Below are 26,439 nucleotides of genomic sequence, written 5' to 3' on the forward strand. Positions count from 1 at the left end.
TCTGGCATTTTTAATAGGAATGGGTGCTGTATTGTCAAAAGCTTTTCCTACATATATTGAGGTAATCATATGATTTTTGTTGGTTTGCTCATTGATATGGTCCATTATGCTGATAGTTTTCCTAATACTGAACCAGCCCTGAGTTTCTGGTGTAAATCCTACTTGGTCATAGTGTATCATCCTGGTGACAAATTGTTGTAATCTCTTTGCTAATATTTTATTTAAAATTTTTGCATCAATATTTATTAGGGAAATTAGTCTATGATTTTCTTTCTCTGTTTTGGCTCTTCCTGGTGAGTTAGTTTATATTTTGCTGAAATTATTGTTTCAGTTAATTTTTTGGTTGATTCTTTATGATTCACCATCATATCACCTGCAAAAAGTGTTAATTTTGTTTCTTCTTTAACTAAACCTACTCCTTTGCCTTCTTGTCTTATTGCTATAGCAGCATTTCTATTAACATGTAATTAATTATTCATAGTCATTTATATTACCATGTAGTAGTAATTATTCATAGTAATTTATATTACTATGTAATAGTAATATAGGCAGTGGATGGTACAGGGGACAGAGCACTGGATCTGGAGTCAGAAAGACCTGAATTCAAATCTAACCTCAGAAATTTACTTGCTATGTGACCCTGGGTTACTCACTTAATCATTGTTTACCTCAGTTTCCTCAACTCTAAAATGGGGATAATGATAGTACCTGCCTCTTAGGTAGAGACATGCTTACCACCATGCCTAGCATATAATAAGTGATATATAAATACTTATTCTCTTTTCTTTCTCCTATGTCAAATAGAGGTCATGATGATGTCTTTTTTTTACTCCCCTCTGTCCCACCTCCCTAGTTTTGTTGGAAAGGATTCTAGCTTATCCTCGTTATCAATAATGTTAACTCTTGGTTGTCCATTTATGCTATTATGCTACTAAATATGTATTATTTGTCATTTTAAGAAAAGGGTATTTATTCTTGTTTTCTACTATTTTTAAAAGAAATTAATATTGTATTTTGTTAAAGGCTTTTTTAAAAATTTACTAACATAATCATGACTTTTGCTATATTTATTATTAATATAGTTAAATAAGTTTATACTTTTACAATTATTACATATTCTGCATTCCTGGTGTAAATCCAGGCATATTGCATAATCTTTCTGACATGTCGTTTTAGCCTTTTTGCTAACATTTGATTTTAAATGTTTGCATCTATAATCACTAGGGATTTTTTTAATAGAGTTTTCTTTTCCTGTTTTGAAACATAATTTTATCATTGAAGGAATTTTATAGGATCTCCTCTTTTGCTATTTTTCAGATAGTTCATGTAATATTTCCTAATTGTTCTTTGAATGTTTGACAGAATTTACTTGTGAATCCATCTGGTCCTGGGGGTTTGTTTTTTTCTCTTTCTCTTTCAACTTTACATTTTAACTCACTGTGGCACAGTGGTTAGAGAGCCAGCCTTGAAGCCAGGAAGATTTGGGTTTAAGTCCTGCTTCTGACATATACTGGCATGTGATCTTAGGAGAATCAATTATTTTTTATTTCTCTAGGCAACTCTCTAAATCTATAAATTACACAGAAGGTGCTGATCTGCACTGTTATAGACAGTTTCCTCACCTGGGAGTTTCCCATACCAGTGAAATCTCAGCTCCAGTCTCTATCTTGTGAATCTTTATGTTTTAAATGTGTTTCTCTTACACAGTAAATTATTGGGGTTTGCTTTCCGAAGCCATTATTCCACCATCTTCTCTTTTCATATGTGAATTCATTCCATTAATATTAAAGGATGTAACAAGTATTTTCTCCATTAAATTCTGTTACATAATTTTCTTTTTTCTCCTAATTAAAAAAAAATAGGAAATTAGCACTAGGAAAATGTAGTTTGTATTGCATTTGGCAGTCTTATTCTAGTCATCTTCCTTTCCTTTTCCCTTACCCTCTTTGCCCAGCCCCAAATCACTGAATTTGAACCCAAATTTTTGTTATTGGTAATCACATCTTTGTAGTTTCCGTAGCTAGTTCATTTTCCTTAAGCCATTCCCTTTCCCAACCTCATCCTCCAACTCATTTTATTTAACTTCTATTATTATAATCTATTTAACCTTGTCCTGACTAGTCCTGGTGAGAGTAATTCATGAAGGTCCCTCCTTTCCTTATCTATATCTGGAATACCTTCAGCTGTGGCATCCCACTTTCAACAAATGCTAATTCCTTTCTTTCCCTTCCTCTTCCTTTTTCTATATTATTTCTTTTTGAACACTCACATCCATATCTTGTCTCTTTTTCTTCCATCAATGCCCCTTACACAAAGTGGAATTCCCAATTTATAATGGTCTTTTCTGCTCCTTTCATTATGTAAACACTGGAATGTTACCTAGCTCTTTTAAGCTATCCATACTTATCTACCTTTCTTACTTTTCTTTTATCTGATGTATGTATATTTCAAAGACTGAGGAAAGATTTTCTCAGAAATACTTGTAAGTCATAGATTATGTTAGCAGGCTATTTCTCCCCTACAGGATTGTATTCAATTTTGAAGAATATGTTATCCTTGGGTATAAGCCATTTTCTTTTTTTTTTTTATCATACTTAAAGTTTTCCTTTCTTTCCTCACGACAGTCTTGAGTGATTCTGACTGATATGCCTTATTTCCTAATCTTGCTATTCCTTCTGGCAATACATACATACATACATACATACATACATACATACATACATACATGTGTATATATGTATACACACAACACACATACATACAATCACACATGTACACATAACATAGTTGCATGTATATACGTATGTATGTATATATTTGCAGGGGTTGTTTTTGGTTTTATTTCTTCACCTAGAAGGGCTCGAGTTGGGCATTTCATAGTTAGATTTGTTAAACTTGTGGTTCTTCTTGGGTAATGTCCTGTATCTTCTATAGATTTTTTACTTTACTCTCTGGAAGTAAGGAGATATTTATTAAGCACATACTATGTGTCAGGCATTGTACTAAATGCTTTATAAATATTATCTCATTTGATCCTCATTACAACCCTGGGAGTTATCTTTACAGTTGAGGAAACTGAGTCAAAGAGATTAAGTGACTTGGTCAAGCATCACATACTTAATAAGTGTCTAAGGCTAGATTTGAACTCAGATCTTCCAGACTCAGGCCCAATGCTCTTTCCACTGCACAACTTAGTTTCCTTTAGGCATTTTTTTTATGACTTCTTGAAATATGGTACTCGGATTTTTTTCTGTCCTTATATTTTTTTCTGAGAGGCCAATGCTTCTTATATTACCCCTTTGAACCCTGTCTTCCAGGTCAGTCATTTTTGATTGAACACGGAATTGTATATGTAATTTTTACTTTATTCTAATAATGCTTGTTATATCATTGCTTTTTTTGTTCTGACACCTTCGTTTTTTGATATGTCAGCTACTTTTTAAACGGAAACTTTGTGTTCATTCTATCTTTCAATTTTTAAAATAGACCATTTAGTCTCTCTTGGAGCTCTTATAGTGATTCCATTTTCTTTTCTGAAACTCTACTAGTAATCATTGCAAATTTATTCTCATTTTAAAGAAATTTTAGCCCTATTGTTTCTTGCTTTGTTATTTCCTTGGTCCTGTATTAATATCCTTCATAATATGTATCAAAACAACATGCAATTCACCAGTTGTGGTCTGGGCAAGTTATAGCCAAAGATTGTAGCAGTTCTTTTGGTTTCTGTATAATGCTGTTGATCCTGGTTGTACTTACCATCCACTCAACACTGCCGTTGCCCCCACCCTTCTCAGATAAGCAGATGTCTAGCCACACTTTTCCCGTTAAATAGATGTGAAATTGATTTTTGAACCCAATGTAAGGCTTTCATAATGTCCCTTTTCAATTTCACCTTAGTGGATTTAACTCAATGCCCTAACCTACTAAGGTCTTTTGGGATCCTGATTCTGTCATTCAGTATGTTTGCTATATCTCTGAATTTTGCATCATCTGCACATTTGATAAATGTGCTATTCATGTCTCTATTCTAAATCACTGATGAAAATGTGAGCACAGAGTTGAGCACAGATCCCTGGCACACTGCACCATAGACTAACCACCTTCCAATTTGACATAAAACCATTAATAGCTGCTCTTTGAATACAGCCATTCAAACAAAGCTGATCGTATTCACATCAGCTAGCTCACATCTCTGTATCTTTCTATGACTTGAACTCATATCAAGTGCAGCTAAATATTCTCTTACAATCTCCTTACTTATCTTGCTTATAAACTCTCTATTAGCTATTTTTGTTTTGTCCCTTTTAGCCCCCAAATAATTTACCATCACAAGAAAACAGGAACAAGGTAAAATTTCAGCAGCATGATCTTCTTGCCATCATCTGTTATCATCATTCCATCCGCTCTGAGCAATGATACTATCTCTTCTTTGATCTTCCTTTCTGAGGCATCTTTTGCTGTTGTTGTTTTTACTGGGCAATGGAGTTAAGTGACTTGCCCAGGGTCACACAGCTAGTAAGTGTCAAGTGTCTGATCTGAGACTGGTTTTGAACTCAGGTCCTCCTGACTCCAGGGCTGGTGCTCTTTCCATTGCGCCACCTAGCTGCCCTGATCTTCCTTTCTTTTCCAATAAAAAAATGCTTTCTGATGGCCTCACTTTCCTTGCCAACCTCAGTTCTTACTGACCTCTAATGTTCTTGACACTATTCATACAAAACTGTGCCATGATTTTCTAATAATCGTCACATAGCTATCCTTGATCCAATTTTTTTTTAATTTTAACTTGACCAATGTGTTTCTTGTCCTCATATTTTGGTGGTCTCTTTAAACAATTTGTCCCTTTCCTCACCACCAGAATTGTTATTTTCTTTTCATTCCCAGAATTTCATGGTTCAGAGCTTCCCATTTCTCTCCTGGACTGACCTCTGTAGAATTTTAAGCCATAAGATTCTACCTACCCTTCCTCTGAACCCTTAAAAAATCTATATTTGTGTTACACTATGTCCAGGTTTCCTCTTGTTCTATGTCACAAATACAAGATGGAGTGGTCATTTCTACTATATCACATCTTTGTGCTAGACTTGTGATCTATTTCACTGAGTCCTCACGTACTTCCTTTTTCTGTCTAGATAGTCTATAGCATTTTGTAAATTTCTGTGGACGATATTTCTTCCCATTCTTTCCCTATTGATGTCCAAAATGCTTTCCATTATGCTTCCCTCTTTTGGTTCCTAATTTAATTCTAAGTCTATTTGTCTTATGTTACTACTTGACCCCTGAATTAATCCGTCCCTATCAGATCTCCCAGAGTACTTTGTCTTGTGACTCTGTAATTCACTTATCATGTAATGCTGTGCATCACACTCATCTTTGTGTCTTATCTCCCTGCTAGACTATAAGTTCTCTAAGGAAGTGGACCACATCTTAGGAATAGACACCGTATCTTCCTCAGCATTTAGCATACTGCTCTGAACACAGGATGTGCTTAGGTCATGTTTACAGGATTGAATTCAATTTAGCACATGCACACCTGGGGAAATTTGTTGTTGTTAGCCTTCTTGGATATTGTAAGGCCTGGAATTCCCCCACCTGGGGAATGCTGTACCTCCCTCCAAACCGTGGGACAAATCTGATACCAAAGGAAGAGGCCAAGGAGCTCCAGATTGATTGTGGATAGTAGTTTAATCAATTTGAGTTACTTACATTTGGGGCAATATGATGGATCCCTGCCAAGATATTAATCATCCTTGGTCTGGCGCAGCAGCCAGGCTACTGGTTGCATCCCTGCAAAGACCCCAGGAAAGGCCAGTGATAATTATATGAAACAGACAAAGGGAGGAGGAGCTAGAGAGTGCATTCCCAATGATTAGTGGATATTTTGAATTTCTGCTTAGTAATGAGCACATTTCCAAGATTGGGCGTTAAGGCAATATTGTTGGGTAAATGCCCAAACACAGAATTGTGTACTGGTCAAAAAGGTCATAAACAGGTCACTGTTTCTTGTTACGGCTTTTGCCAGACACATCATTTGAGTTTTGATTCAGTGACTAAATTGTGATTTTTAACAGGTCACCATATCTGGGCTTCCATCTTTCACGGAGCTTATGTTAATGACTTTTCACTTCTTACTATGTATTATGGATTTTCCCCAATCAAGACACCGCAGATGTTGTCTCTTAGTCTTCTGTATTGTCTTTCTTTGTTTGCAGACCTTGATGTACTCTGTAGTATCTGGGTTAGCAGATAAACATTCATGGAAAATGTTCTTCCTTCTCTCATCTTTTAATTACAAGTCCTTTCTTCAAATCACTTTCTCAATACTTCAAGTGCTTATAACAAATATATCCTTCTGGACTTCATTTAGTACTCTCAACCTCTAGCCATAAGACTTTCATTCCTGTATTTTAAGTAGTGGTCCAGAAATCTAACTCCTGTTCTCAAGACATCATCTTCCTAAATAGCTGCTCACTTCCCATATCTGTATATATCTTCCCCTATCTCTTCTGTAGCCCTTATTTTCATTAAAAAACATCACTATTGTTCTAAAGATCTTCAGTTTCTTGCTCAGGACTTCAAATTCCCCCAATAGTACTTTCTAGACTCTTCCTGTTAGTATTATTTATGTCTGTGTCGTATTTCCTTAACTGGATTATAAGTTCTTGGAGGCCAGGGACCATGGCTTATCCATCATTGACCCTTCTATAACATAACCTCTAGTAGTACTGTTGTGGTAGAAAGATCCGCTGTTTGAAGTCTGAGGTACAAATCAGTAAAAAATTAACACTTTACTAATAAAGATTTCATCCCATGACACAAAGAGGTCAGTTAGCTGACAAAGAAAACCTGTCAGGCACGTGGGCTCTCAATATAAGCTCTTCCCCAGCAACATAACATGACATAGCATCACATCAAATCACATCACACTCAAATCACAACACAAGATATTGTAACAACATCACATCCCGACACAAGACAATATAACATAACATCATAACACAATACAATGTAGCACAACAGTGAATTATAATGATATAAGCACATATATGCACATTCAAAAATATTATAGACATACACAAAGCAGGGAGCAGTTATGCTGGACCACAGAATCTTACTAAGCGTAGGGTTACAAAGTCCCATAAAGCAACAGAGAACACAGACCTAGTATTGATACGGTTTTGTGATATTACAGCCTTGTTGATCAAAGTGATAAGAGGGAACCTGGTGAGGACTAGAACACAAGGTCTTGCAAAAAACTGGGGAGGGAAGCGACGAACACAAAGGGCCACAGTAACACGGCTTGCTCAATTTACACCAACATGGAAACTAATTCTAAAATGAAGTTACTCCTCTTAAGAGAGGAAAGATGCAAGGCCTCTCTTTTTCTGCCTCCACAATCTTGAATTAATATTTGTTGAATTAAGAAGGGAACAAAATTAAGGCATCAATGATCGATTTTCTCTATCCTTGAAGTTTCTGGCTTAGGTGTCCTGCCCAGTTTATTGGATGAGATAATTAAATGAGATCAAATGAATTCAGAGTATGTCTGGGGAAGAATTGGATGAGTAGAAATCCTGGGTGATGCTAAGCAATGAGCAGGTATTTGTCCAGGAGGCAGGAAGAGCTGCATCTGATCATGGAGCATGGCAAGTGGGATTGGCAGCCAGCTTGGGTGGCCTTCTCCCTCTTGAGTGCCATCCTTCCTCTTTTTGCTACCATGTGACTTGTAATTTCCTCCATTGCTCTTTAGGCAGAAGGGAACACTAACGACTGGGAGAATCAGGGAAGGCACATGTTCTGAGCCTGGAAGAGCGTTAGTGAGCCTGAGAGTTGGCAGGGAGATAGAAGAGTGTTCCAGACACGGGGGACAGCCTATGCAAAGATGTAAGATGGAATGTGGATATGGTGACAGGAAGCAAGCCAGCTTGACTAGAATAAGTTCATGGTGGGGAGGCGGGGAGGAAGAAGAATGTGAAATCAGTCCAAAAAATAGGCTTGGATCCGTGAGTATTTCCCTTCCATTGTAGGGGAAGGAATGGAGTTTGACCAACTTGCATCAGTTCCACATTTAATTCAATAAATAGCCGTGACTGACAAGGCTCAGTAAACACAACAAGATAGAGGGAGTGGGCTGGTTTTGTTTGTAAAAGTAGGGCCCATTTTATTCCACTTTAACTTCTCCTCTTATTGAAGGTATATCCTTTGTCACTGTAGCTTCTTAAGCAGGTTTTGAAAGTCCTTGATCCAGAGAAGTGTTTGAAGGATGAATGGGTGTACTGTCAGGATGGCAGAGAGCTCAAGAGAAAACCCTGGGCTAGAATGATGAAAATTCACGAGTGCTTGCCATTGGAAGGGTGAGTATTGCTCGAGGACCCTCAGGGACACTCTTGATCAGTCGACAAGAGATTTTGTTGCTTCACTTCCCAAGCTGCCCTTAGGAAGGTTGCCATATAGTAAGGTTTAGAACATAAGAAGCAGTTTGACTTGATTTCTTAAATGAAATCGCTTCATAATGAAGAGGAGAAAGCACCCACCCAGGCCAATAGAGTGGCCACTTCCTTTACTAGCTAGATGGAGGCATAACTGTGAAGAATGGAAAGGACCCAGCCAAAGGACTCCTTATATGGGGTACAGTGGTTAGAGTGCCAGATCTGGAGTCAGGAAGCCTCCTTTGTGAGTTCAAATCCAGCCCCAGACACTTACTAACTGTGTGACCCTGGGCAAGTCACTTAACCCTGTTCGCCTCAGTTTCCTCACCTGTAAAATGAGCTGGAGAAGGAAATGGCAAACCACTCAGTATCTCATCCAAGAAAACCCCAAATGGGGTCAGGAAGAGTCGGACATGATGAAATGATGCAACAACAGCAACAGTGTTATTATGTACGATAACATTATTATTGTTGTTATACTTTTCTCCAGAGTATCACAGGAGTGCCCAACACCAAAGAAGTGAAGGACTTCTCGTTTTAAGAATGCGTTATTATCATAGCTTATATTGATTCTGTCCCAAATTATTGCTAATAATAGTAATATAATTGAAAGACTTCCTTGTGACCTTGAGAGAGAGGTGCTGTTGTGAGGCCTCTGAACTGGGTACCTCCCTCCCTGTCCAGCACCAAGGCTTCTCTTAGCCTGAGGCTTTTCAGTGACTGACTCACTCTGTGTTTCTATTTGTTCATTGTCTCTCCAGCCCCAAGCCACCACCAGTGAAGAACCCATACAGGTTTTTCCGTGGGGAAGAAAAGATAGAAGAGGAAGAATGCAGCCGCCTCTCAGAGCTGGAAGAACACGTACAACGCACTGCTAAGGAATTCTGTGACTGGGTTTCTGCTTTTGTAAGTTAGCAGCCACCCATGAACTTCCTTCATTGGGGTGAATTTTATCACTTGGGGGACAAAATCTAAGGGAAATCACCAGATTTAGAATATGACCCCTCCCCAACCACCAAATAAATTTTCTCCTAACAATAATCTATGTAACTCAGAAGTTATATGTCTATAATTCTTTGAGGATTGTAAAGCACTGCCTTCAGAGCAACCCAGTAAGATAAATAGTGCGAGTATGATAACAACTAGTATTTTTATAGTGCTTTGCAAAGAACTTTACATGGATTATCTCATTTTATCCTTACAACAGCCCTGGGAGGTAGGAGCTGTTATTTTTCCCATTTTACAGTTGAGGAAAATGAGTCACAAAAAAATTAAGTGACTTTGCTCAGGGTCACACAGATAGTGTCTAAGGCCAGGTTCAAATTCAGATCTTTCTGATTCTAGGCATGGTACTCTAATCACTGGTCAACCAAACTGCCTCCATTTTATAAATGGAGAAACTGAGGCTCAGATAAAGAAACTTGACCAGGGTTGTACGAGTATTAGGTGATGGAGCTGGGATATAAATACAAGTCTTTTTTTCAGACCAAGTCCAGTGTTCTTTCAACTATGTTATGTTGACTTTCTTGTCATTTAAGTAGAGAGGACCTAATCAACCATGTTCAGCTAAATGTGGCAAGGTATATACAAATGACTCTTATAACTCATATGCCAGGACTGAAGCTCTGGGTTTATAACAATAAGGTTCATGCTTCAAGGCTTCTCAATCATTACTTCTTTCATTCATGTCCCTACCCAGAATTTCTCCTAGAAACATCAAAATCTGATTTATGTCTTGGTCTCTGTGAAAAAGAAAAGGTCTCAGGCTAACAAATGTTGAATGAAGAATAGACTTTATTTAATCTGATACTTTTTTAAAGCACAAAATATTCATGTCTAAGACTATAAACAATAGAAACAAATCTCCTTCCGTCTTTTCTGGGTTTCTACCTCTTGATCCAATCCTTTAGACTTAAATAGTCCTACACTGTGATTGAAGTTATACTCCCCCCTCACCCATCCTGCATATGCACATGTGCACACACACATATGTACAGGGAAAACAAAGCATTTAGTCTGGCTGGGGATCTGAGCAACTATTAGGAACCTGACCTAACTCAGGCTCATAACCTGTTCATTCAGGTTAAATGTGGGAACAAAATAAGTCACCCATAGGTCACTGAACCATTAGGAAAAGGAAGTTGACTTAGCCATACCATAGAAAGAATACCCAAGGAGACTTAGCACTTAGCTTGGAGAAATACTGCCTTCTTTGCCTCTCTGTCGAAATATGTGTGGTCAGCTGGGTAGGGTGTGGGGACATGTGCCAAGTCTGAAGAGCCCTGACCCCAAGAGGGTGAGCCTTTCATGCCCTTACAAGACCAGGAAAGCAGCTAACATTTAGTCCCCTACACTAATGAGATCCTGGGAGTAGATGTGTAGCCTTTCAGAGAAAAACCAGTCAAACCTGTATGGAAGAAGGGGTTAGGACACTGTTCTCACAACAACCTATCCCTACCAGGAACTTAACCTTCCCAAGGGATACTATTCCTTTGTTCAGAATTGTAACACTAATCTTTCAAGAGGCTAGTCCTAAGAGTTGTTAGATTGTCCAACAACCCACCTCTCCAGTTAGCCCCACCTTTCCCACAGACCTATACAGAATAGTAGGTCATTCTCATTTCCTTTTTTGATGGGGTTACTAGACTGATGGATCAGGTGGCATGCTATTGATACACATATTATGAGGAAGCATTTGCCAAAGTCTCTCATGCTGTTCTTTGGGGGGGAAAAAGATGAAGAGATATGGGTGAGATGACAGTATAATTAGGTAGATTCAGGTTAGTTGGATGGTAGGACCTAAATTGATCATTAATAGTTCCATGTCAGTTTAGAAGAAGGTCACTAGTGGAGTGCTCCCACCATGCATGCTTGGTGTTATGCCACTTAACATTTTTAGTGGTGACTTAGATAAAGGTATAGTCATCAAATTTTCAGATGACACAAAGGTAGGAGGGACAGCCGGAGCACTTAACGATGGAGTCAGGATCCCAAAAGCTGGAATGTTGAACCAAAATATAGGAATTTTAATAGGAATGAATGTAAATTCTTACATTGGGGTTTAGATCATTATCTTCCCAAGTACAAGATTGGGAACAATGGATGCATCGTAGTTTGTCTGGGAAAAAAAATGATCTGGGGGATTTTAGTGGTCTGAAAGCCCCATATGAGGTAATAGTGTGATAGGAAAGCCAGGAAAATTAGTGGAATCAGAATACATAAAGAGAATGTGCTGTCCAGGAGTGGAGAGGTGACATTTCTGTTCTACTTTGCCTAGGTCAGACCATGTGAGGATTATTATTCTCAGATCTCTCTGCCACATTTTAGGGAGGAGGACAGTCAGGGAAGGGCAGCCAATATGGGAAAGCTGATGCCAGGGACTTTGGTCACTGGCTCCCGGATAGGGTTGTCTTACTAGCTCTATGTTCCCGAAATGCAAAGTCTTATTCATTGAATCAGTTGTTGGATAGTAGACATTTAGAGGCACCAGGGGTTGTTGCCCCGCTGACACAGACTGGCTACAACACAGACCTTTGGCAAATCAATTGAGCTCTCACTGATCCAGATAATTTTCTAAGACTAAAAGTTGGAGAGCAGCTATTGGTAGAGGGAGTCATGGGTCCAGTTCTCATTTTTTTCTGCAAGAACCAGCCATTGGTGTTAGAACAATTCTCCAGCACCACTAAGAGTTCCATCTGTACAAAAAGGGAGTAAGGACCTTTTATTAAAACAGAAAATTAGTTCCCCAGATAAACTATGGTTTCCAAGACCATGCTACTATGTCTCTTTCACATCCCCAAAGCAGTACTTAGGAACTGAGAAGCAGCAATCCAGATCTGAAATGTCATCCCCCTGCTCAATAAACTTCAGTGGCTTCTCATTATTTATTGGATCACACGCAAACTCCTCAGTTTGATATGTAAAGCCTTACACAACTTGTCCCTAACCTGCCTTCCAAAAGTTATTTCCCTTTGGACACTCGTGGGTCCAGCAAAATGATCTTCCTATGGTTTCTCTCACACAACACTCCATCTGTTTCCATGGCCTTAGACTATCTCACTATGCCTAGAATGCACCCCCTCCTCTATGAAATATAAAGACTTTTTTCATCTTCCTGACTGTTAGCAGTCCCTTCTCCATCCCTATCTATATGCTATTAGCTTGTATTTATTTTGTATATATGCATACAAAAAGTGTGTACATGTACCCATATGTTGTCTTCCTAGATAGAATGTAAGCTCTTTGTTGTGTTTTTTTTAAGGGCTTGGCAAATTTTATAAATTAATTTATTTTGAATTATCAACAATCACTTCCATAAGATTTTGAGTTTAAGTTTTTCTCCCCCCTCTCCACTTCCCTCCCCAAGACAGCATGCAGTCTGATACAGGATATACATATACATTCCTACTAAACATATTTTCACATTAGTGATGTTGTAAGTAAGAATTAGAACCAGCAGGAGGAACCACCAGAAAGAGGAAACAAAATACAACAGAAGAAAAAAAATAGCAAATAGTATGCTTTGATTGGCATTCAAACTCCATAGTTCTTTCTTTGGATGTGGATAGCATTTTCTAACACGAGGCCTTTGGAGATGTCTTAGATCCTTGTATTGCTGAGGAGGGTTAAGTCTATCAATATTAGTCATTGGACAATGTGGCTGTTACTGTGTACAATGTTCTCCTGGTTTTGTTCACTTCACTCAGCATCGGACCATACAAGTCTTTCCAGGTTTTTCTGAAGTCAGCCTGTCAGGAACTCTTGTTTTTATAGCCAACATTTATATAACACTTTAAGGATTGCAAAGCACTTTGCCTATCTCATTTGATTCTCACAGCAACCCTGGGAGGTAAGTGCTATTATTACTCCCATTTTACAGAGGAAGAAACTGAGGCAAGCAGCGGTTAAGTGACTTGCCCAGAGTCATACAGTGAATAAATATCAGAAGAAGGATTTGAACTCAGGGCTTTCTTATTCCAAGGCCGACACTATCTATTGCTCCACCTAGCTGGTCACTACATAGCAGTTGCTTAACAAATGTTCATCTATTGACCAAAACTCTTCTCTCAACACTGCCTCTCCAAAATATCCCAGAGCACTCTACCTAGATAAAAGTAGGAAGTTGTTTGCTTTTCAAATTGCTTAACAGTAATGCTTCCAATGTGACATTGATGCACTAGGGAGAGAGTGACCAGATGGACGTGCCCACGATCCTGAAACTGTTTGAAACTAGTTACGAATATCCAAAGGGCTACAACGTCCTCCACTTGATGGAAATGAATCAGCTGCCCCTGGACCTAAAGCAGGGTATGGGGCTAACAACACTGGAAGAGATGCGATATGCCCTGGAGGGGATGGACCACGAAAGGAGAATGAAGAGGACCAAGGTAAGTTCCCATGAAAAAACTCTTCCAAGACACAGAACAGCAAGTACCAGAGGCAAGAAGATCCAGCAAATGCTGGAGGCTTTTCTAAATTCTAGAGCTTTGCCCAGTTGCCCACTCTTTGCTTTTTAATTCTTGGGTTTTTTAATTCTGAAGTGTTAAGGAGCCCCGTCCTTGAGGACCTTATATTCTAATAGGGAGAGAGAACATATGTAAGTGGATGTTGGCCAAGGAAGGGAGCTTTGGTTTTCTGAGTTACAAAGGTGGTGAGTGGAGCAAGGAAGCAGTCTACTGTCATGCCCTTTCTGGTCCCAATGGTAATTTTATTTGATTCCATAGCAAGAGATGGAAAATGGAGGCGGGGTGGGGCAGGATTCAGGGCAAATCGCAAGATGCCTTGTTTGCTGATTGTATGTGGTGCAATAATACAACAGGTTGGGTAAGTTTGTACTCACTAATTAAAACTACTTAGCTCCAAGGAAGGACTTCCAAAACCGAATGGTTTAATTCCCCAAAGGTACATTCTTTCATCTTCCGTCCCCAGCTACTGGTTAGGATTTCTTTCTGTTTACTTACATACTTTTCCTTTTTTCTTCTTTGAATCATCCTGCCATTCTTGTTTGTCTGAAGTCATATTCTTCATTTCTGACTGCATTTTCACATGCCACAGTTTTTTTTCTTAGCTGTTCTTCTATTAATAGGCACATATTTTATTTCCACTTTTCTACTACCGTAAAATGTACGGGTAGGAATATTTTGGTTGATACGGTATCTTTGTTAGCTGTGGCTTATTATGCTAAATAGTGGGAATGCACAAAGGGCATGAACATTTTAATGACTTTTCTCCCATAATCTTAAATTGTTTTCCAGGATGGTTGGGCCAAAGCGCAGCCCCCAAAACAATGTGCCTATCTTCTGAGAGTTCCTCCAATATTGACTTTCTGCTTTTTGTCTTTGATGATTTTTTGAGTTCGGGTTGTTTTAATGTGCATTTCTCTCTCTCTCTCTCTTTAATATTGAACACAGCAAACAAACATTTTTAATTAATTTATTTATTTTAAGCTTTTATTTGGTATTTTATTTCCCCCCAGTTATATGTAAAAACAATTTTTAACATTCATTTTTAAAACTTTGAGCTCCAAATTCCCTCCCTTCCTCCCTCCCTACCTCCCCACCATTAAGAAGGCAAGCAATTCCATATAGTCATGCAAAACATATTCATAGTAGTCAAGTTGTGAAAGAAAACATAGACCAAAAAAATTCATGAAAAATAGAGTTTAAAAAAGTATGTTTTAATCTGTATTCAGATACCATCAGTTCTTTCTCTGGGGATGGATAACATTTTTCATCGTAAGTCCTTCAGAGTTGTCTTGAATCATGGTATTTCTGAGAATAGCTAAGTCATTCACTGCTGATCATCTTACAATATTGGCATTTCTCTTAATATCAGTGATTCAGACCTCTTTTCTTATAATGTTTAGAATTTGCAGATCTTTTAAAGACTTCATGCCCTTTGAACACATTGAATTGGGAATGGCTTTTGGTCCTCTATCAATTCCCTTTATATTTTGCATATCAAACTTTTATCAATAACATTTAATGCAAAGATTTCCCCCCCCACCCATAAGACAGTTTCTTTTCTGGTTCACATACTAATTTTGTTTTTGCGGAAGCTTGTAAATTTTATATAATCGAAACTGTTTATTTTACCTTTTCTGATCCCCTTTATCCCTTGCTTGGTTAAGATTCTCCTCTTAACCACAGGCATGAAGGTTAATGCCTGTTCTCTTCTCATTTTTTGTAATGATGAAACATTTTCTTTTTAAGCCACATGTCCATTTGCAGTTTATTGTGGTGTGTAATGTAATGGTCTATAGATAATTTATGTCAGACGTCTTTGCGGTTTTCTCGGAAGTTCTTGCCCTTGATCCAGACATTGTTGTTCTTGATTCTATCTGCACCCCAAGTCCCCAACCCCTTCGTATGGCACTCTCTCTTCATTGGCGGAGATTGATGCCCTGCATCTGCATGAGAGCCTGCGTGGGAGGTGGGGCAGAGTTGGTGAGGAGCTAGAGAAGTTCCGGGCTTTTCAAATCCCTTCGAATTTCTTTGAGCTCTTCACTTTCCTCAAATCTGGGGCTCTTCTGGCTTCCAGCTTCAGGAGAGAAGATGGACAATGCCAACCCCACTTTGGGTTGCTGAAGAGAAGATAAGATTCTAGAAAGACAAAAACCCTACAATTCCTTGAAAAAATAAGAGACTAGAAATTATGTTCTTATGGAAAAGGTCCCCACGTGTAGCAAAGACTGTTCCCTACGTGTAGCATGGGGGTATTATTGTGTGGCTCAAAAGGAAGGCAGAATATACATCTCTAGCCTCTTCACCCTACCACTCTTCTCCAAGGGATATCTTATTTCCTGGCAGGAAGGGAAGCAGGAAGTTGGGTCCAGAAGTATGGCCACTCTGCTCTCCTCAGAGAGAGGGGCTACCGGGTTAGAATCATATCTCTCTACTTCCTTAAATATTATTAGTTCAGCAGATATGGTTTTCAGGCTTCAGCTAATCTTCTGATCACTATTTTTTAATGGGAAAATGAGGGCTGCAAGTTTTATGTCCAAGGCTTCACTTCCTTCCCATCAAATACTACTTCCACAATGAACACACACATACGTAGCAACTGGCTAAGATACACATTTATCCAATAGCAAAATAGAAATCCACACACATAGGAGAATATATACCAGACAGTACAGAGTGAAGGAACTCTTCCATTGGGAGCAAGGGGAAATTCTCTGATGTTTCTAGTGTAGCGAGCTGGGGATAGGGCCATATTGGGGACTGCCAGCTCCTCTCCTGTTGGCTTCTTATTTTACCTTCAGTAACCTGAAGTGGGGTTGGCATCTTCCATCTTCACTCTTGAAGCTGGAAGTCAGAGAAGCCCAAAGACTGAGGGGTCTGAAGAGTCCCCGAGAAACTCGAAGAGACTCAAAGAGCCTGGCACTCTTCTCTCTCCCACTTTTGCCAACTCTGCCCCATCCCTCCACAGGTGCAGAGGACTGATCTTCACCAACAAAGAGAGAGTCCCATACCAATGTATCTCCGGGTATACGTCTAACACTAAATAGTTACATTAGATTCATCTTGCTTATCTAGTATGTCCCACTGTTCTACTTTTCTGGGCTTTTTTGTTAGAACCAAATAGTTTTGTTGATTACTACTTCGTAATATCTGTCAGTCAGTTAGCAAGCATTTGTTAAGTACGTACTGTGTGCTAATACCGGGGAATAAAAATGCAAGAAAAAAGAAAGACAGCCCCTGCCATCAGGGAGCTTACATTCTAATAGTGGAAGAAAACACATAAAAAAAAGCTGAAGAGGGGGTGAGCAAAGATATATGGTGAAGGGGTGAGAGAGTATGGTAGAAAAAGTCCAGAGGGCATTGTGAAGAAGAATTAGACATGGCTGGCCTGGGTGCCCTCTTTAAATGGAGGTTCTGGGAGGAAACATCCAATCAGAGAGAGGCTACCGGTCAGAGGGTGCTTCCAATGTGTGAATTCCAAGACTAGAGTGACCTTCCAGGATGAAGATATTTCTGGGACATGGTAAAAAAAAATTCGAGAGTACAGTCCAGAAAAGAAAGTAATATAATTTGAGTTTTGGTAATGTTATACTCCCTTTGTTCCTACTTTTTAAAAATATTATTTCCCATGCAATACCTGTTGTTCCTCCAAATGAATTTTGTTATTCTTTTTTCTAGGTGTGTGAGGTATGCCCTTGGTAATTTGATTGGTGTGACTCTAACCCTGCAAATTAATTTAGGTAGCGTGTTTATTATGTTGGCATGACTCAATGATGAACACAACATATCTTTCCAGCTATTTGTCGTCCTTCATTTTTGTAAAGAGTGTCATTTGTATAGAGCTATACAGTTTACAACATTTTTTAAATGGGAGTTGTTGAAGAATATACATATTTCTCAACACCACGTAGAACTTTTACAAATATATATTTTGGGGACAGGACAATGCAGGAATGTTATCTATCTTTGTAGCTACGCTCCCAGATATTTTCACAAGATCACAGAATTTTAGTGTTGGAAGGAACCTCAGTAACCATGTAGACTGACCCATACCCCCCAAATAATCTTTACTCTGTATTCTATATGGGCTTTCTCTTTTTATCATATTGCCTTTTAGGTTTGGTATGTCCCTTATAAAAATACTGATGGATTTTGTGAATCTATTTTGTATACTGCTATTTTACTAAAACTATTAATAATCTCTAATTCTTTTGATTTTCTGGGAGGCTTCCAAGTTATCATGTTATCAGCAAATAGGGGTAATTCTATCTCTTTGTCTATTTTCATACTTTTAATTTGTATCTCTTGTTTTATTTATAGCTAGCATTTCTAGAACTATGCAAAATAAGAGTAAGCAGAAGGGGTGTCCTCTTTAGGCTGAGTAACCTTCTGGTGTTTCTTCATTGCAAGTAACAAAATATATTGGTTTCCGATGACCTTTGATCATATTTTATTTAATTTATTTATTTTTGGTGAAGCAGTTGGGGTTAAGTGACTTGCCCAGAGTCACACAGCTAGCGAGTGTTTTGTGTCTGAGGCTGGATTTGAACTCAGGGCCTCTGGGGCTGGTGTTCTATCCACTGCACCACCTAGCTGCCCTATTTGTTTTGGGGTTGTTTTTTGTTTGTTTTTTGTGTGTTTGTTTGTTTGTTTTTTGCCAGGCAATGGGGTTAAGTGTCAGAATAGTGCTTTTTAGTGCATAAAATAAAATGCATAGGATTATAATGGAAGCCAATTATATCAAAATACAGTCATCAATTAATAAAAACCATTCATAGGCCCTGGGTTAAAAACCCTTGGCATACAGGGAAGCAAATTTTTCCTTTCTGAATGCTCCAGAGTTGGCCTAAGTCCTCCTTTTCCCCTTTCCTTCCCAAATAAAGGCAAAGGACTTGCCATTTATAGTACCAGACTGAGTAAATACTTGTCCATGAATGAATATTGTGCAAACCCACTGTTGGCAACATGACTCTTGGAGGAGATTAATCATCTTTTTTATTATTTCTAGCTGCTACTTTGATTTAAGTTTTGCAATAGGATGGAGATGTTTTTGAAGAAGTTAGTGGAATCTTTCTCAATGAATATGATTGTAGGTTTGCTTACGTGTAAAATTTAAACTGCTCTGGAAACAACATGAAGCTATTATCTAACTGATGAAATATTTTGGTTACTGACATAAACTTAAACCAATGAAAAGTATGTTCCCTAAATTATTAGGGCAAGAATCAAATTTAAATATACTCACAGTGATGTTGTTGACTTATTAACAGCATTTGAATCAAGGAAGCAAGGACTTACTTTTTGAATAGTGATTCAAATGTAACTTGAATGTAAATAATTAATGTAATTAAATGTAATATTCAAATGTAATAACAGTAACAATTCAAACTGTAATAACAAACCAGAGCACCTGAAATGATATTGGGAATTGTTTCCTTTTCTACAGAATCCTTACAAACCAGACTGGGTAAAGTTCAGGTATGGAGCCTGGTATCTGCACACCAAGTTATGGAAGAAGCAAAGAGCAAATGAACCTCTATTGGATCCTAAAATGGAAGCTTCTTTCAAATATGAAAAGTTGAAAAAGAATCTTCTAGAAAAGGTATGTTCACATGTCATGATCTACAGTCTCATTTTCATTTGGGCTAAAAATGGCCCTAGACTATTTGTGACCCTTCTACTCATTCTAGAATCTTTTGAGAAATATATCATTTTCCTAGAATCTCAAAACTCATATCACGAGTTGTACAATTAAGATAATAAATTATTAGAGAGAGTCTATGTTAAGTTTCCTGACTCCAGGATGGGCCCAAAGAATATTTGAATAATATTCAGTAGATGATGGATTAACCAAGACACTGATGAATGTGATTTATCATCAGTATGTAATTGGGATGTTCCATATCCCTACCTCAGTTAATGTAATGAAATTGGTATAAAAGCATGATTTTAAACAATTTTATTGATATATTTTTTTATATCATCATAGTTTCTCCCAGTATCCTCCAAAAGTCCTTCCAATATCCAATATCCAATACTCTCTGATATGCTCTCTTTCAGAGAGCCAACTCAATAGTAAATAGTATTTTTTAAAAAATTTATTTATTTTTAGTTTTCAACATTCGCTTCCACAAGATTTTGAGTTCCAAATTTTTACCCCATCTCACCCTCCCCCCACCCCAAAATGGCATACATTCTGAATATCCCTTCCCCTAGTCTGCCCTCCCTTCTATCTTTCCCCCCTTCTCTTATCCCCTTCCCCTTTTACTTTCCTATGGGGCAGGATAGATTTTTGTACCCCATTTCCTATATTTCTTAAATAAATAGTATTTTTAAAGAGAAAAAAATAAAGGAGAGGAAAATATCAACATAATTGATCAAAAAAAGTCTGAAAAATGTAGAAGTGTCCTCCCATCCCCTCAAGTGACTCATGCTTGTTCTTTGTAATTTTGCAATCTTCACTTTTGCCTTTGTGTATGTGTGCCTGTGGTTGTTTTTTCTGTTTGTATTGTTGTAGTCATTGTATGTATTATTTTCTTAGTTCTACTTGCTTCACTCTACATTAGTTCATGGAGGTTTTTCTTTGATTTTCTGTGTTCATCACATCCATCACTTCTTATAGCAAAATATTATTCCATTATATTCACGTGGCACAATTTGTTAAGCTATGCCCCAATCAATGGGCAGCCTCTTTGCTTCCAATTCTTTGCTATCACAAAAAGTGCTTCTGTAATAGTACCAGACTGTTTGACGATTATGGCTTTGTAATACAGTTTGAAATCTGGAACTGCTAGCTTCCTTCCTTGACATCTCCCCCCACCCCCGCCATTGATTCCCTTGATATTCTTAACCTTTTGTTCCTCCAGGTGAATTTTGTTACCATTTTGTCTAATTCTATAAAATAATTCTTAGGTAGTTTGGTATGACACTGAAGAAGGAAATTAACTTAGGTAGAATTGTCATTTTTATTATATTGGCTTGGTCTACCTATGAGCAACTAATATTTCTCCAATTGTTTAGATCTGTCTTCATTTGCGTGAAAAGTGTTTGTAATTGAATTTATATAATTCCTGGGTTTGTCTGGGCAGGTAGACTCCCAAGTACTTTATATTGTCTACAGTTATTTTAAATGGAATTTCTTTTTCTGTCTCTTCCTGTTGGGTTTTATTGATGGTGTATAGAAATGCTGATGATTTGTGTGGGTTTATTTTATATTCTGCAACTTTGCTGAAGTAGTTAATTGTTTCAACTAGTTTTTAACTGACTCTTGAGGATTCTTTAAGCACACCATCATATCATTTGCAAAGGGTGATAGTTATGTTTCTTCATTGCTTATTTTCGTTTCCTCAATGTATTTTTCTTGTCTTATTGCTATAGCTGGTTTTTCTAGTAACAGTACTGAATAATAATGGTGATGATGGATATCCTTGCTTTACTCTTATTGGAAAGGCTTCAAGTTTATCCCATTATAGATAATGCTTGCTCTTGATTTTAGATAGACACTGCTTGTCATTTTAAGAAAGGCTTCATTAATTCCCATGCTTTCTGGTGTTTATAATAGGAATTAGTAGATTTTGTCAAAGGCTTTTTCTGCATCAATTCATATAATCATATTTTTGCTTTTGTTCTTGATATGGGCTATTATGCTGATAGTTTTCCTGATATTGAACCAGCCATGCAATTCCTGGTATAAATTCCACCTTTTCATGGCATATGATCTTTGTGATGTATTGCTGAAATCTCCTTCCTAGCATTTTATTAAAAAAATTTTCCACCATTATTCATTAAGGAAGTTGATCTATAATTTTATTTCTCTGTTTTTGCTCTCCCTGGTTTAGGTATCAGCACCATAATTGTGTCATAAAAGGAATTTGGTAGGACTCCTTTACCTATTTTTTCAAATAGTTTATATACTATTGGGATTAATTGTTCCTTAAAGGTTAGGTAGAATTCACTTGTGAATCCATCTGGTGTATGTGGAAATATCCAGATTAATAAAACAAGAAATAGAGAACATCTCAGAAAAAAAATTACCCCTCCAATCAATACACACCTCCTTCCTAGTCAGAACAAGATAGATGAACAACTAAATTCTATGAAATATTAGAAAAATAATCCCAAGGTCACAAAAATTGTTTTTTTTAAATAGGAAAAGAAAGGATTCTACCAAATTCATTCTGTGAAAAAAAGGAGAGTTAACGGGGAAAATATTTGCAGCAAATTTCTGTGATAAATGAGTGATCTACAAGATATAAAGGGAATTGATGCAAATAAGAATCAGAACAATTCCTGTTTAGGAATTTGACTATTAAACAAATAGTCAAAGGACATGAACAGGCAGAAATTTAAGCTCTCAACAGGCATGTGAAAAAATCCTCAAATTCACTAATAATAAAAAATAATAAAATTAAAGTGACTCTAAGATTCCATGTCATATTCATCCGATTGGTGAAGATGACAAAAGAATAAAGTGACTATTGGAGAATCTTTGGGAGGACAGGCATCCACCAATGTACTGTTGGTGGAGCTGTGAACTGACCCGTCAACATTGGAATGCTCTTTGGATGAATACTCTAAAAATCACCAGATTTGCTTACCCTTTAACCCAATAGGACCATAATTAGGTATAGTGCCACATGAGTAAGGTGGCAGATGGTAAGTGTAAGTTTCTCAGCTGGAAGGAAGGACTGAAGCATGATGGGAGGATCTTAGGAATTTTGGGGCTCTGAAGAAGCCCAAGGTGGACAGATCAGTGAGCCAGTTTCAAATGGAAAATGTGAAAATATCACTATACCAAATTAAATATGATTTTGAGCAGTTGGAGCCTTGTGTGACACACTAATCTGCTTAATGAGTAATTTGCAACGCAGAGCTTGCTGTTTTTCTGAATGTGCCGACCTCACACTAGATCCTGGTCAACTAATTCACTCTCGACTTCCTCCCACCTGAGTGAAAGAAGTACTCTTTCTCCTCCCCCTTCCTCCTCCCTCCATTCATTTTGGTGGAGCTGAAGTATGTTTTGTTCTGTCTCTCCACAGGTGATGATTCTGGCATGAGAGGTTAAAAGACTTCCTTGGGAGCAAGGGAGTCACAATTTAGTTTTTATGAATGACTCAATGACCCTGTCCAGTGAAATCCAAAAACATGAACTTGGGGCTCCCTTAGATTTCTCCTGAGAGACTGAAGAGTAAACCTAACTAAAGAAGTTAAAGTCATGGTGTATAGGGATTGTGGGAAGATGGCAGAAGGCAGGAAACTACCCGGCTTTCCTAAATTCCCTTAAAATAATGCCTCAAGGCAAATTTTAGAGCAGCAGAAATAATTAAAAGTCAGAGTAAAGCAGTCATCCAGGCTAGGACAATTAGGGAGGATGTTAGGAAAGATCTGACCTCCCAGGGTGGAGGTCTGGCTTGATCGAAGTGCAGATACCTCTGGGCAGATACCACTGAGTCAACAAACAGCAACTGTATTAGAAGACAGTAATTATCAAAACTATCTGGTACTGGCTAAGAAATAGAATGGCAGATCAGCAGAATAGATTTGATATACAATACACAGTAGTAAATGATTGTAGTAACTTTGTGTTTAATAAATGTAAAGATTTAAGATTTGGAGGTAACAATTCACTAGTAAAAATTGTTAGGAAAAGTAGGAAGCAGTCTGGTAGAAACCAGGTGTAGACCAATATCTTACACCATTTATCAGTCTAAGGTCAAAATAGACACATGACCTAGATGTAAAGGGAGATGTCATGAGTAAATTAGAAGAACATGAAACACATTATCCATCAGATTTATGGATAGAAGAATTTATGGTGCAGCTGAGGGCTTCAGCACTGGTCCTGGAGGCTAAACTTTACCCCCCCCCCCTTTTTTAACCAGAAGGGAGAGGGGAATAAGGAAAGACTTATCCCATTGTATTTCACAGTGAAACCTAATGTTTCAAAGGCACATACCCCAAACAGATCAAAAGAAGAGAGTATAGTACCATGTGTGCAAAACTATTTCTAGCAGCCCTTTTTGTTGAGGCAAGGAAGAAAGAAAAGAAGTGAAAGGAAGGAAGGAAGGAAGACGAGTGGGAGGGGAAAGTATGAATAAAACATTAAAAATGAAAATATATAGAAAAGAACCAAAAGGCACTCAGATAGACTGTTGGAAATATTGCAGTAAATTTAATATATGCTTTTAAAAATTATGTGACAGAGCACAGGATTATATATTTAAAGCTGGAAAAGACCTTAAACGTCATCAAGTGCAAGCCCCCCATTTTACAAATAAGGGAATTTAAGCACAGAGAGATTAAGTAATTTATTCAGCATTACAGAAGTAAAAAATGTCTAAAGTGAACTTTGTACCCAGTTCTTCCTGATTCCCAGTCCAATACCTTACCCACTCCACCACCTTGCCTAGCAGGGCTGGGCAGCCTTCAGCCTTGAGGCCACATGTGGCCCTCTAGGTCCTCAAGTGCAGCCCTTTGACTGAATCCAAACTTCACACAAAAAAATCTCCTTCATAAATGCATTTGTTCTGTAAAACTTGGACTCTGTCAAAAGGCTGCACCCCAGGACTTAGAAGGCCACATGTGGTCTTGAGGCTGCAGATTCCCCATCCCTGGAGGAATTACCATATGCATAAAGATTCATAATGTCCAAAAAAAACCCCACAAATAAAAGATTCGTAATGTCATATACAAACTTCTTTTTCTTTCCTTTTTGTAAGAAAATATTCATTTCTATCGATGTCCTAATAATGGTTTAAAAATATTAAAATATTTTCAAAAACAGAAACCAAAATGCTTATGTTCGATACATTTAAATTTTTTTTATTAATTTATTTAGATTTATCAACAATCACTTCCATGTGCTTTTGAGTTTAAAATTTTTCTCCCCTTCCTCCCCATCACCCTCCCCAAGTTTCAATACATTTTAAAAGTCTGAATATCCCACTAGAAAGTATAATTTTAATATTTTATTGTCCAAAATTACATCTTTGTTAAAAATTAAACTTATTATTTTCAATATCTTGACCTAGCAAGGTACCCTATGTCACTGAGCTAAAATGCTATATTATTGTGAGGCTGCCAGAACCGAATTGGTAATTTCTGGATTTTTTTTTTTTTACATAAAGCTAAACAGTTCTTTGAATTTATTGTTTTGACTAGTTGCATGACTTGAAGGACTTTATCTTCATCTGGTTGCTATTATTTGCATTTCTTCTATGTGAAGAAAAAAATGCTTCCCTTCTCGTCCTCACATTCATTGGTTCTGTGGCTTAAAAGCAGTGCTCTTATTCAGAGCCATTACAACAATAAAGTTTTGATGACTGACCTCTTAAACTGTTTCTGGTTTCTTTTTAGGATGCAACACTCATGGACCTTCATGGAACAGTTGCCTTCAAAGAATTTATTGAAAGAAAAGGCTACAGGATGCCTACTGTGAGTAAGACAAGGATCTGGGTATCGGTCTGGGTATCAGCAACAAGATTGTTGTTGAGTGCTAGATTAGATGAAGTGCTGCAGAGTTAACAGGTGGACCCGGATAAAAATACAGTGTGCCACATGCTCTTTTTCTTGCTTACTTTCTTTCCAGGTTCAAAGTCAATCTAGTGAGTAGAATCCGAAATATAATAGAATCCGAAACCAAAAATGCAAAACTTTGTCACAAGTGCTCCTATGAAACATCCTCGAACAGAACCAGGAATCTGGGAATTCTTTTTTTTTCTTTTTTTTTTTCAGGCAATTGCATTTATTTTAAATGAGATTTCTCTTTCTATCTATTCCTGCTGTGATTTTGTTGGTAATATATAGAAACACTGGTGATTTAAGTGGGTTTATTTTATATTCTGCAACTTTGCTAAAGTTGTTAGTTGTTTTGACTAGTTTTTTAGTTTATTCTCTAGAGTTTTCTAAATGCACCATCGTGTAAATGAATACTTTAGAAGAACACCCAGAGGAGTTGCATGGTACACAGTTAGTTTGGAGGTCACTACAAAACTGAAGTTTTTTTAGAGAAGGGGATTGAAGATGTGCTGCCAAGAGAGCTGCTGTGCTCTCTTTGCCAAAGAGAATGTGAAATGGCAGGATGTGTTTCTATATCTTTAAAAAATAAGTTTTGATTCTGTTTTTATATAGATTGTAGGCATTTTCTGAGATACCAAATTCACTACCTGTTTACTTTATTTGGTTATCTCATCAGCTACTATGTATTTAATTACCATCTCTAAGCTGATGGCTCTCAAAACTACCTTTTCTACCCCAATCTCTCTACTGACCTCCAACCTCATATCACCAATTGTCTTTCAGACATCTTAAACTGGACATTGTCTTTAACTACATTTAATCAAACAATAGATGGAAAGGTGCAGAGACTATAAGACCCCACTGTCCCTTTGAACCTTCTCTACTTTGTGTATAACACGAAATTCTTGCCATTATTGTTGTCTCTAACTCCATGGTTGTACTGTGGCATTGTTCTTTTGATTCTTTCTTCCCTGGGCATCTTTATATACATGTATGTATGTGTATATATATGTGTGTGTATATATATACATATA

General features: G+C 37.6%; 1 protein-coding gene across 2 annotated transcripts in view; it reads left to right on the plus strand.

Moving 5' to 3' along the window:
- Positions 1 to 26,439, plus strand: part of FAM47E (family with sequence similarity 47 member E) — a 57,575-nt gene that overhangs the window by 18,981 nt on the left and 12,155 nt on the right. For both annotated transcript variants that reach the window (XM_020988436.2, XM_020988437.2), the window contains exons 3-7: positions 8,212 to 8,351; positions 9,188 to 9,332; positions 13,607 to 13,813; positions 19,335 to 19,490; positions 25,244 to 25,321. In XM_020988436.2, coding sequence (XP_020844095.1) covers positions 8,212 to 8,351; positions 9,188 to 9,332; positions 13,607 to 13,813; positions 19,335 to 19,490; positions 25,244 to 25,321 — 726 coding nt within the window. The remainder of the gene's footprint in view (positions 1 to 8,211; positions 8,352 to 9,187; positions 9,333 to 13,606; positions 13,814 to 19,334; positions 19,491 to 25,243; positions 25,322 to 26,439) is intronic.

Source organism: Phascolarctos cinereus, unplaced genomic scaffold (genome assembly GCF_003287225.1).
Source record: "Phascolarctos cinereus isolate Bilbo 61053 unplaced genomic scaffold, phaCin_HiC Scaffold_9;HRSCAF=440, whole genome shotgun sequence".
NCBI lineage: Eukaryota > Metazoa > Chordata > Mammalia > Diprotodontia > Phascolarctidae > Phascolarctos > Phascolarctos cinereus.